This window comes from Lycorma delicatula, chromosome 5, assembly GCF_047948215.1.
Source record: "Lycorma delicatula isolate Av1 chromosome 5, ASM4794821v1, whole genome shotgun sequence".
In the NCBI taxonomy this organism is placed as follows: Eukaryota; Metazoa; Arthropoda; class Insecta; order Hemiptera; family Fulgoridae; genus Lycorma; species Lycorma delicatula.
This window is the reverse complement of record NC_134459.1, coordinates 80,660,704-80,673,604: the sequence shown is the minus strand read 5'-3', so window position 1 is coordinate 80,673,604 and position 12,901 is coordinate 80,660,704. Positions and strand designations below refer to the sequence as shown.

General features: G+C 29.0%; 1 protein-coding gene across 1 annotated transcript in view; it reads right to left on the bottom strand.

The window, feature by feature from the left end:
* Positions 1–12,609, bottom strand: part of LOC142325114 (phenoloxidase-activating factor 2-like) — a 28,292-nt gene extending 15,683 nt beyond the window's left edge. The window contains exons 1-2 of the mRNA XM_075366467.1: positions 12,462–12,609; positions 5,353–5,714 (exon numbers count right to left, since the gene is read on the bottom strand). Of these exons, the coding sequence (XP_075222582.1) occupies positions 5,353–5,660 (308 nt within the window). The 5' untranslated portion in view covers positions 5,661–5,714; positions 12,462–12,609. The remainder of the gene's footprint in view (positions 1–5,352; positions 5,715–12,461) is intronic.
* Positions 12,610–12,901: the final 292 nt, after the last annotated feature.

The following is a 12,901-nucleotide window of genomic DNA, read 5'->3' as shown; positions in this document are numbered from 1 at the left end:
AAGTATAACTTATGAAGATTAAGAAGTAGAAAATAAAAAATATGTAAAAAAATTTAAAACATCACTTAAATTAAACGCACTAAAAGGTAAAAGATAATTTTAGGACGATATCTCAGAATGGATTTGACAACAAACTTTGATGGTGATATCATAGATTATGTGAAAGTCAGCTTCAAATTAAAAATTTGGTGTTTTTGCCAATTTTTTCATATGTGTGATGAATAGCCTAAAGAGTGGGGTGCAAACATGAGCACCCCATTCCTCTGCGAGGAGAAATGAATTTTTTTTCCGAAGCTATTTCACCAGTAAGTCGTAAAATTGTTCTTTTTGAGACTCCTGTGGCAGACGCAACACGTTCCACAACTTTTTTGGAGTCACTAACATTCCAACTGCAGCTTCTCCTCCCATGTAATTAAAAACGTTGTGTATAATTTCTTTCCCTTGGCGGTGAATACTTTTCCTCGTAAATTAGACATAATACGCAAAATAATAAAATCACTACCATAAGAATAAAGACGACAAGAATTTAGTAATTTAACGGGAATAAATTACTTTTACATTTCACTTAAGACTTCAAATACTTTCAAGAATTGAAATCAAAGAACACTATAATCGGACGCTAACCTTATACTCTTTGGATACACACAATTAACTGGACGAGTTTTAACTGCAAATACAGTATAAATTATAACGTTATTACTTACAATAACAAGTTAGTCTCTGAATGAATATTAATATTTCATTTGTATGTTTAGAACGACATATTGTTCGGTAATTATTTACACAAACCTGAATAAAGAAATATTTCTTACGTATGACTCATAGCCTAGACGTACGGTTATTCGCCATTCTCGGAACAAAGGGTGAAGAGCATAGCATGAACAGTAGACATCAATCTTGTGCTTTTTTAGCTTGAATATTTTATACAGTTATAAAACTGTAAATAAATACATTTAGATCTAAACACCAATCAGTAACAACTGATTAGTCTGTATAATATTGCATAACATGTCTATTTCAGTATCAAATAAATTATTAATTTAATAATACATAAACTCAGGATTAAATAACTAATTAATAAATATAAGATATGAATTTATTCATTGATTGGAATAAACAATAGACGTACCGTATATATACTTTAATCGAGTAGTATTACAAACCCGTGCTCATTAGACAGCAAGCCAGCTATGCTGTTCATCAGATCTGTGCCAATTCGGCTTGGACAAGCTATACGTATGTATCTCGCATAACTCAAAAACGATTAGCCGTAGGATGTTGAAATTTTGGATTTAGGACTCCTGCATCATCTACTTGTGCACCTCCCCTTTTGATTGCAATCGACTTGACCAAAAGTTTCCAAAAAAGCCTAAAATCCAAACGTTTTTGGATTTTGGACTTTTTGTTAACTGCGGTAATAAGTCCTCATTGAGAACTTTTAATGATATATCATAAGTGGTACTTATTTTTGTCGGTTCTAGAGTTATAGACAAATAATATTTTAATTAATGAAATATTTGGATGTTAGAAGGGGAAGGCACATTCGTTCAAATGCGACTTATCTCCTTTTTTTTTAATCTAAGTATATTGCTTTATTAATAATTATTAACCTACGATTGTAAAAAAAATAATTTATAATAAATAATAATTCAATAATAACAATAAAAAAAAAAATTTAAAAATATCAGAAGTTATTAATGAAATAAAATGTTATGTACTTTTCATTTAAAAAAAATTGTAAAAAAGTGTATGTAATTTAATAGGCGTACAAGGAAGTCATGTAGTGTCCACACTAGATTTTTTTTTATGGAAGTACAGTCATTTATTTAATGAGTAGTTAATGTATTTTTTCATAATGTAATTGCAGAATAAGGATGAAGAAAGAATAGTGAATCCTATAAAAGTTAAATTTTAATGGTTAGAGTATAGTTTATTATCTAAATAATTAATGGAAAATTATTTACAAATCATAATAATATTTATGGCTTATTTATTTTTGTGGACAATATATTTTATTCATATTAAAATTTTACCGTTTTATTTTTTTAATTCTTGTTTTATTTTTATAAAATGTTGGAAACATTTACCACTATATTCTGTTTATTTATACTGCCATTTAGATGCCAATAGCAAACCTAATGGTAATGAAATAAAATGTAAAATAACCGAATAAATAATAAAATGTCAATATAGATAATATTTTTTAGTACTATTAGATAATAACTTAATAAAATATCCGTTTTGAAACACTATAGTCCAGTGATGCTTAATTTAAATTTCTATGTACACAGAAACAAATACATAATTAGTTTTTACTATTTACCTGCTGTTTTGCCCTTTCAGCATGTTTTTGGTCAGATTCAGCAATCAAAGAGCCCTTGTTTTCCACCATCTTCTGATCACTAATGAAAAAACAACTAAACCACTTTCATATTCCTTCCACCGACTAAACTAGAAAAGGGAATGAACAAGGAACGTTCATACACACGCAGAGTAAAAAAATAACTGCCTTCCACCAGCATGCCAGGGTCAGCACTGTGGGAGCGACAGTGCTCTCTCTCTTACTCGAAGCCTCGCGTGCAGCTTCCTATGTGCGTATGCGCACAACAACCAAACACCACGTTGCTGGAACTGTGAAGCGCACAGTTCCATACAGACTTTTGTATCTTTTTCATAAACTGGGGGGTTGGCTACTGTCATTAAGTTTAAGGATTATACATTGTACAAGTATATAGAAATAATTAAAGGTAAAAGGACTTATTATATTAAATGTTATTGATAATATCAAGTGGAAATAGAGGGTGCTGCAGTTCCACAGCGTCTATATGCAAGCCGTCATTGGCAGGATTACAATCTTTACTAAAAAGAATGGTGGCTTGTTTAAAAAAAAAAAATAATACCCATCTTTAGAAAACCAGATAATTGAACTGTTTCAATATTACTTGATGTACTACTTTGGCTTATGAGAAACGGTTTTATTATGGTTTCCATTCCCATTTTAATAAATTACCAAACTATTTGAAAAATCTTCCCACTAATTTATTTAAAATACAATTAAAAAATGTTCTTTTATGAAAAAACTATTACTCTCCATGAATTTTTAAATAATACTAATTTGAAAAAAAGATCCCTGATTTATCTGCATCCTGTGCAACATATTGAGTCTACAAACATGTACTCAAAACAACTTTCAGTAGTGTCTTCTGAATTGTGAATTATGTTATAATAATTTTTTTATTTAGTGTATTTATTTTTCTTTCATGATGATATTGCCACTTAAGCTTGAAGCTTGTGCATGGGATTTGGTATGGAAATCAAATTTTGTAGTGTATGAAAAATGCTGTGCCTGACTGGGATTTGAACCTGGGACCTCTGGATGAAAGGCTGGAATTTACTTTTACATTATTTTATGTGTTTGTATTAAATAATAATATGGACTTATCACATTTATTTTTTGTCTTATAATGAAATGATCTACATAATGTATTGTTATTACTAATCAGAATAAATGATTCATTTATCACATAACTTTAGTGAACTATGAAAACTTGACTAAAATATGGCTAGTTTATTCAACACCCCTTGGTTATTTAATATTTTTATTGTATCATATTGTATATATATACATAACATTATGAATGTAGTCAGAAGTCCAGTTTTATTCATTTAGCACTTAAGTGAATTGAGCCATTTACTACAGAAGGACACTGTCATTCCAGGTTGTAGATAGATAAGCCTAGCTTTATTCTGCAGCTCACATCTCAAAACTGAAGCTTTCTAATACACCTAAGAGTTGTACAATCTTACTTTATTATATTTTGAGAAACTTACAGGAAAGAGTCTTTAGGCAATACCACCATGTGGAAGCAAGAATCTTTTAATAATATTGTTGAGAAGGGATGAGTAGTGAAAGAAATAATTTTTAGCGGGGAGTTCATTATGTAAGACATAATCTACGATCGTAAAGCATATACTCTTTAAAAGCCTTCTTACAGGTAGTGGGTTCTCAATTTGTGGAAATCCATTTCAAGTTGTTTAATTTAAAAATAAATAGTTTTTTATTTGCTGTTTAATCAGTTATTAGTATGTAAACTTCCGTTTAAGTAGGAAGAGGAAATCAGTTGTGGTTTATTTTGTTGTTTTCCTCTATCAGAAGAATATTTGATAATATTTATTTTTTACTGTTATTTTTTTTTACCTTCATTATAGATAAATCTTTTGATTATGACACTTAACATATGTATTTTTTCCTTATTGTTCTAAACAGACTAACTGATTAACTTAATCTGTTTGTCCTGAGAAAATGATTTATTTTTTGAAAACTGTTTAAATTATTTCATTTCAGTTTGCTATTGGATATTTATATGCAGTTATTAATATAAGACCAGTTTGATATAACTAGTACACTGTGAACTGTTATATAAATCACAGATGATATTTAAGAGGTGTACTTGAATTTGGTTAAATTATGAGTACTTTTGAGTCATGAAATACTATAATCAGAGTTTTTAAATTAAGGATCCTTTGATTCAAAATGAAAGACAGTGTAACAAAAAAATTAATTAATAAATTAAATAAGAATATTATTAATTGGTCAATTATAATTTTCTGCACATATGCCTCAGTTTTTCTAACAATGTGAATCACTTTGCATTCAAATAATTACCATTTAAAACATAAATATATGAAATAGTTTGGAATGATTGCCCAATGCAAATGCACAATAAAATAAAAAAATCATTAAATGAATTCAATTGTTTTAGGTATAATGATTAAAACAAGCAAGGAGGTATGTAACAAAATGTTGACTTTAAAATGTGCAAAACAGCAAGTTGATAAGTACATCAAATAGGGTAAATGATGCTGACAAAAAAATTGTAATTGATTACAAATAATAGTAACAAGAGCTTCTATATTCTGGGTGTACTAACAATACAGATGAAAATGTACAATTACCATGGTAATTGATCTGGTGCTCTCCCTTGGAGTTGGCACAGTCATTAAAAAAAGTTCATTAGAGTAGATCCAAAATTTGGAGTATGCCCCTGATTTAAAAAGTAAAAATTCTCAGGTTAGTGGCTTCTGAGACTTCTTTAAATTCTGTTTAATCATATTTGTACACTGCACTGTTAACATACCCCCTATAATAAGGTTTGTAATTCTGTATACACCCATCTAGATATTTGTTTAGAAAATTTTATAGTATTTAAAGGATTTCTTAAGAATTGAGGTAAAACAAATTCTATCAGTTTTCTTCTGAATATCCTTTCTTAAACTGGAAATCTACAATTCTTTTTAAATGCACACATATTAGCTTACCACTGATAACTAATAATTATTGTTTTTACTTACCTTATATCAATAATATTACTACCATCAGTAAGTATTGTTCCATTAGTGCTACATAAATAATACGGAACACAGATACAGGATCCATCTTGTGTTGGTATTGCTGCTGTTGCTTCATTGGCTATAAAGCTTTGTTCACCTTCATTTTGATTTAATCTGTCAAGAGTTGGTGATTCCTTAGCTTCTATGATTACTGAATCACTATTTTCAGTTACAGTACTGGCCTTATTCTCTTTAAATAGAGTATTTTGTAATGATAAATTTATTAATGATGATAAAATTAATATAAATATTTCTTTTTTTAACTCCATTTCAGGATATTGTATGATATTTTATGTTAATTTATAAGTAGAATAACCTCAATTCTGTAAAAAAAAAAAAAATATTAGTAATAAAATTTTCAAACTTGTTTTTTATACTGTCATTAATGTAATATTGTTTATTCTTCTTAATAATAATTATTTTAGGAGTTTATAAATATAATCAAACGCATTTCATTTCAATAAATGGTAAGAGAACTTTCAAACATACAGCAGTACCAAGTGAGGTATGGATACTTTTTATATCACCAGTATCCTCCTTTTAAGAAGCACATACTAATGTACTAGATAATCATTGATACATTAACCAGGTAAAAGTTTAAGCAACAGAAGTCATCATGATTAAGTGATCATCCTTCTAAAATGATTCCTTCATCACACATGATAGTGAATAATTGATACTAATCAGCTTTGTCATGGAAATATTATAAAATATGTGTTATTACTAAGTAATATAATCTTTATTTTGACTAGGGATTCCCAAAGTGAATATTATCACCCTTCTCGGGATATTATGTATTGAAGTACTTGAAGACAAGGAGATGATGGTTGTATTGCGATTGAGCTACTTGAATCTCAAATATTGTTTAATTTAAAAGTAAATATTCTTTGTATTTCAAACATTACCATCATGTGTTCTGTATGGTGGCAGGCTCCTTACACCATTGCTGTTTCTATTCATTTCTGTCCCAAGCTTTCTTCTTCATCACATTGTAGTTTACACTCTTAACCTCATTTATTAACTTCATTCTTCTTCCTCGTTTCCTTTCTGTTTCTACTTCTTTTACAATGCAGTAGTCAAGATTCCACTTCTAATCACATAAATTAACCAGTTTTCTTTTTTTGTGTACTTTCCACATAGAGTGTTCTTTCAGCACTATGAAGTGAGCACTTGATAGAAGTGCTCTTTCTTCATTACTTTCTAATTCCCCACTATCTGTTCATCTTATTTTCTCCTCCTTCTCTATATCCTTATCTCAAAATCCTTCATCCAGTCCTTCTGTTTCCTCATTGGACATGCTTCACTTTCATGCCACAAGAAATTTTGGCTAACTTCTTTAACTTTAAGTCCAGTCTTTAATTACATAGTAATTTGTTCCTTTTACTGAAGACTTCCTTTGCCTTTGTTATCCTTCCTTTTATTTCCATTGCGCTCTTCCAGTCCTCTGTCACCATAGTCCTCAGATATTTGTAATTTTTTAATTTTTCTATTCTTTTTTCACTTGTCCTTACTACTGAATCCCTTTTGTTCTGTTCCAAATATGTATCACTTATTAGCAAGAAAAATCCATAAAATTGTTTACTCTGTTGTCCTTGAGAAAAGAGTACTAATATTAATTCTTCTACAATGTATGTACAGCATATGTTAGTCCCCATATTTCATATATTTTTGAACTCATTTGATACTTTTATGTCGCTTTTATCTTTGAAAATAAATACTCTATTAATTATTTGTCCTATTTCTGATTATCTCCTCAGGAAGACTGCTGATAAAATAGTTGTTACAACAGCTATCATCTGGAAAAAGTGGGCCTCACTGGTGTATATAAATAAGAAATATAGGGACATGTTACTGAAGAATATATTTAATTAAAATACTGTTTATTATAATTGTGGTGTTTAATTTACACTGTCTCAGATTGTAGGCCTGGTTCTAGACAAGACAGAATGCAAAGCTGTAACTGGTCTATTTGCCTTTTGTGATATTATATATTAGTTATTATTATATAAATATAAATAATAATATTGCAATGATCTGTTTGTTAAATCAATCAAAATATGTTTTATCAAAACATTGATTATACTCTGCATTTTATTATAATTAATATTTTTAATTACAAACCGCTATTTTCTGTTTATCAATTAAAATTGGTCATAGGTTCAGAGTGTATCGGCATATTGTTCATATTGTTCACTCAAATTTAATGGCTTAATGATATACAAAATAAGTCACAATGCAAAAGAATAGAAATTTTTCAGTAAATTTCATTCTCATCTTAAAAATGTTCAAAGTTGCTCTTTAATTTAATTTACATGTTATAGAGTAGATAAAATTGTCATCCTAACTTCATGATATGAATAAACTGTTCAGCTCATTGTCGTGGGTGAATTATATTATCATATTATAAGCCTATAATATACTCATGTTTACCACGTATGGCAGTCTTTAAATAACATTTCAATAGTTAAACATAGAAATTTAACAAATACTTCAACAAATTTAACAAATATTTCAGTGCAATTTATTTTTGGTATGAGACGACTAGATTCCCAAGCTAACAAGCGCCCTAAAGGAGAGGCAACACAAATATCTCGTCTGTCCTTAGAAAAGGTAGAGAGGGTTGTGACATATCCTAAAAAAGTCACTGGAAAACAAAAATTTTGGGCTAATGTACATGGCTTTAATTCTTTTTCACAGTTAATTTTAACAGATTAATTTTTTTAAATATAATCATTTTCATAGCTATTTTCAAAATTTAGGTCACCTTTGAAACTATCTGACCAATTGTGTAGAAATCTTTTAAGTTGCCCCCTTCCAAGGACTCCCGGGTGTTTAGGTGTGTATACGTAGTGTTCCAGGACGTATTCGCCGTAATGCAAGCCAATTTTTATTAATTTACTGCTGTTATTTGTTATTAATAATTTTTATTACATTTAGTGGAGGAAATAAAAAAAAGCAAAAAATTATCAGCTTGCATTACGGTGCGAAAGCGAACGGCCGGATTAATTGTCTGCAATACTTCGATTGTTTGTCAACGGATTTTTACAAATGAGGTGTCATTTTGTTTAAAATAAAATGCTTAATAAATTTTGTAAGTAAAAATTTAATCAAACAAATAATTACAAAGATATTGAAGATTAAAAAATTAAGATGGGCGCTATTTTGAAATTTTTGAAGGTGAAGTTTTCAAAATTTTATATTCTGTACGTAAGACATTAGTCTTAGATTTGCCAAATTTAATTAAAGTAGGTTTACCGTTCTTAAGGAATAATTTTCTTTTTTTGAAAATCACAAAATAGCGTCCAGAAGAAAACAAAGCAAAATAGGACTTATGTCGATATGATTTTTTTTACTCATTTTAATTTCCTGAAGTTCGGCGAGTACGTTCCGGAACACTTTGTATATTAGTGTAGTTTAGGAAAATTCTCGCTCTGAGACAGAGATGGTACAAGTTTGACTGTGATATTAGTCAAGTATGATCATTTAGATGGCGTGTTGCGAAGTTTTAGATGCTGCGTTCCGTTACTTATTTGTGGTGATGGCGTAAAGCATTTCAAAATTTAAAAGCGATTCTGCTAAGTTTCTTCGACGCTTTATAACAGTAGATGAAACATGAAACGTGCTATTACACGTCTGAGATCAGACAGTGGATGGGAGCAAGTGAAAGTGGACCAAGGAAAGCGAAATGATTCCATCTGCAGGAAAGTCATGGCTACAGTTTTTTAGGGATTCTTGTGGGGCGATATTCATAGATTTCCTGGAAAAAAGTGGGACCATCATTGGGGAATATTACGCTTCATTACTGGACCGATTGAAGGGTGATATTCAGGTTAAATGTCCACATTTGGCCAAAAGTACAGTGCTTTTTTATCAAAATAATGCGCCTGCACACATCACCTATCCTTCGAAGTGCTTCTACATACGTCGTATTCGGACCCCAGCGATTATTTTCTCTTCTACAACCTAAAGAAATTGCTCTCTGGGCGAACAATCACTTCGGATGAAGAGGTCAAAGGTAAGACAACTGCAACTTAGCAGTTGTCTTACAAACACTATTACAATCACGTAGTTGTCTTACAGTCATGGTGTATTAAAAATTTGTAAAGTAGTTGGTCTTAATGTATCAAATTGTAAGGTGACTTCGACAAAAAAAAAATTCTGTGTTGTTTTCTTCGTCAGGCCGATAATTTTCCGAGTTAGGGGGTTTTCTTAATCTGTGGGGGAAATTTAGGAAAAGTTTATTTATAAACAAGTGATCCCTAACAGATTAGAATCAATTTAAAAGAGAACTATTTAAAAATACTGAAAGAATAAAGTACAACATTTATGAAAGTATTGAAAAGAAATTGCTTCTCATTTTGGGTCCGGAGTATATTAAGGTAATTGAGCTACTTTTTTTTAATAGTCCTTTAAGTGATAAAGAAAAAAAATTTAAATAAAAATTAATAAAGTTAATAAAGTTCGGTTTTTAGATTTCAACGGAAATATCCATCCATTTTCACTATCCCTGAATCCTTTTTGATTAGTTTCGGCTTGTCTATACGTACGTATGTGTATATATGTACGTATGTATATCGCATAACTCAAAAACGATTAGCCGTAGGATGTTGAAATTTTGGTTTTAGGACCGTTGCAACGTCTACTTGTGCACCTCCCCTTTTGATTGCAATCGACTGAAGCAAAAGTGTCCAAAAAAAGCCCAAAATCCAAAAACATTTGGATTTTGAACTTTTTTTAACTGTAATAATAAGCCCTCATTAAGATCTTTTCAACGATGTATCATAAATGGTACTTATTTTCACTGATTCCAGAGTTATACCCAAATAAAACTTTAATTAATGAAATATTTGGATCTTACAAGGGGAAGGCATATCGGTTCGAATCAAACTTCATCTTCTTTTTTTTAACTTTTTTTTTTTTATTTAAATATATTGATTTATTAACCTCAGATTGTAAAAAAAAGTTTTACGATAAATAATAATTCAGTCATAACAATAAAAAAAAAAAAATAAATATGAAAAAATATCGGAATTTATTAATGAAATAAAATTTTACGTACTTTTCATTTAAAAAAAAGGTGTATATGTGATTTAATAGGCATACAAGGAAGTTATGTGGTGTACACATCAGATTTTTTTACAGGGAATAACTTTTTAATAAAATTAAAAAAAATATTTCATATATTGGTTGACTTTAACAAATTTGCTTAAGCAATGTTGTCTCTAAATCTAACACCCTCTTCAGTAGAGGATAAAATAAGAAATATAACATTTCAAAAAATGTTTTTGCATTTTAGGTCCCCGGGGTCTGTAATAAAAAAAATTGTAATTTCTTTTAGCTCTATTTATAAAGTATACATTTTCAAAAAAAAAATTGAAAAATATTTAATCCTAAGGGAGATCGAGCAAAAGAACAAAAAAATATATATTTCAATTTTATGAGGGGGGGGGTTGGTTTTTTAATTTTTTTATTATTTATAAATGCATTGTAGGTGACACTCCATATTGAGACTTTAATACAGAAGCTTTCTAAAATTTGCTTTAATAAATTTTCTTCTAAAAGCCTCTAAAGAAAATCGAAAAAATTTTTTTGTATTCCCTAAGCCTTTAAAGAATTTTGAAAAAAATGTTTGACCAATGCCCCATAGATAGAAATATTTGAGTCAAATTTGAAGAAAATAGGTTTGATCAATCCTAAGATGTGTGCTCACGTACTTAAATATGTTTTTGTAGATAACAAAAAATGTTGGACTCTAAAACCTAAATATTTGTAAAAAACTTTATACCCCATTTATACCCCCATCTCCATATTTTCCCCATTGACATACTAGTACGTATTCTAGCTAAATTCGCCAGGAAAGTAAAAAAATATTATATGTTTCTTTTAAGATAATATGGATACTTATAGAGTATATATGTTACGGTAAAACCCCGAATACCGGTAAATCTTAAGTTTTACCGATAAATTCTAACATTTTCCAAGTTACTTGGTAAAAGTCCGAAAAAATCGGACTTCATTACAGAATTGTCAACTTTTACCAACAGTCTATGGTAAATGTCAATAATGACCAAAACTATTTGTTAAAAGTCCGAAATAAATGTATTTTCAAGATTTTTTCGGACTTTTACCAAGTGATTTGGTAAATGTTAGAATTTACCGGTAAAACTTAAGATTTACTGGTGTTCGGGGTTTTACCGTACCATATATATCTCATGCATTTGGATTATAAAGGATTTGATTTTTTCTTATTTGTAATAACTTAGTTGTAAACGGTGTTTAAATTTGCGACTTATACTACAAATTTATTCGACAATTATAATTGAAAATGTTTTTGTTTTTTGATAAAGTTGGCGATCCTTCAAAATTACTATCATTCGGTCTAGTGAAGTTCTTTTCAGATAAATAAAAAAAATAAATCTCAAGTTTTAATAAACTGTTGTTAAATTCGGAAATTACGAACCGGAGCGTTATCTAAACATTCTATTTTATTTCTATTATTAGAATAAAAATAATATCATTTTTGTGCAATATATTTTTTTCCCTAATTATTGTGTAAATTATAACGCGATCTTGATATAAATTCATTTTTCATTTTATTTATTATGTTTCAGACATCGACTAATCGTAAGCAGATGCATGGGCGGTTACATTTTGATAATGGAAATTACCATACCCAGAATCATCTGTAAGGCAAATACTAATCGTTAATACTATACTATCTACACTGGTAAATTTAAATAGAAAAAAATTCATAGTAATTTTTTTTTCTTGATTAATCTTTTAGTTAATCTAAAGAAAAAAATGAACTTTGAATGTTTGGTTATAATTTACTATTTAGCTCATCCAATTTGAATTACGGTTAATATTTACAGAGTTCAATAATATTATTTATTGCAGAACTAATAATCTTTTTTTTGTATATATTTTAAATAAATTTATTTTGATAATTACTACAATATTGTCCAATCTGACAACTTATAATTACAGCAACATTAATTTTAATTAATTCTATTAAAACTAATATAAAATAGATCATGTAATAATTACTTGTTAATTTTAGTTTATTTTACCTTGTCCAGTTCGTTTATTTATAAACAGACCATACGTATTCTTCTCCTGCAGAACTAACACTAAATACTAGTTTCTAATCGTGTGCGTACTAACATTGAATTGAAAGTACGATGAGCTCCCACCACCATCGATTATTATCAAGCAATAACAACCTGATTGCTCTTTGAACTGTTTTATTATATACTTATTCATTTTGCTTAATACTTTTCCTTGAAAAAAAAAAAAAAAAATCGCTTTTTTATAAAAAGTAGAATCTCTGCTTATACACTTTGAAATTTTTATAACTTATTAATTTTTTTTATGAATAAATATTTTATATTGTTCGGTACAAATTGATGGTTGTTATGTAACTCACGACAGGAATCAGTAGATATGCTACTCTATGGATAAAAAAAAGCTGACAACAAAGTTGTTGAACTTTCCTGACATTGGTTTTTTA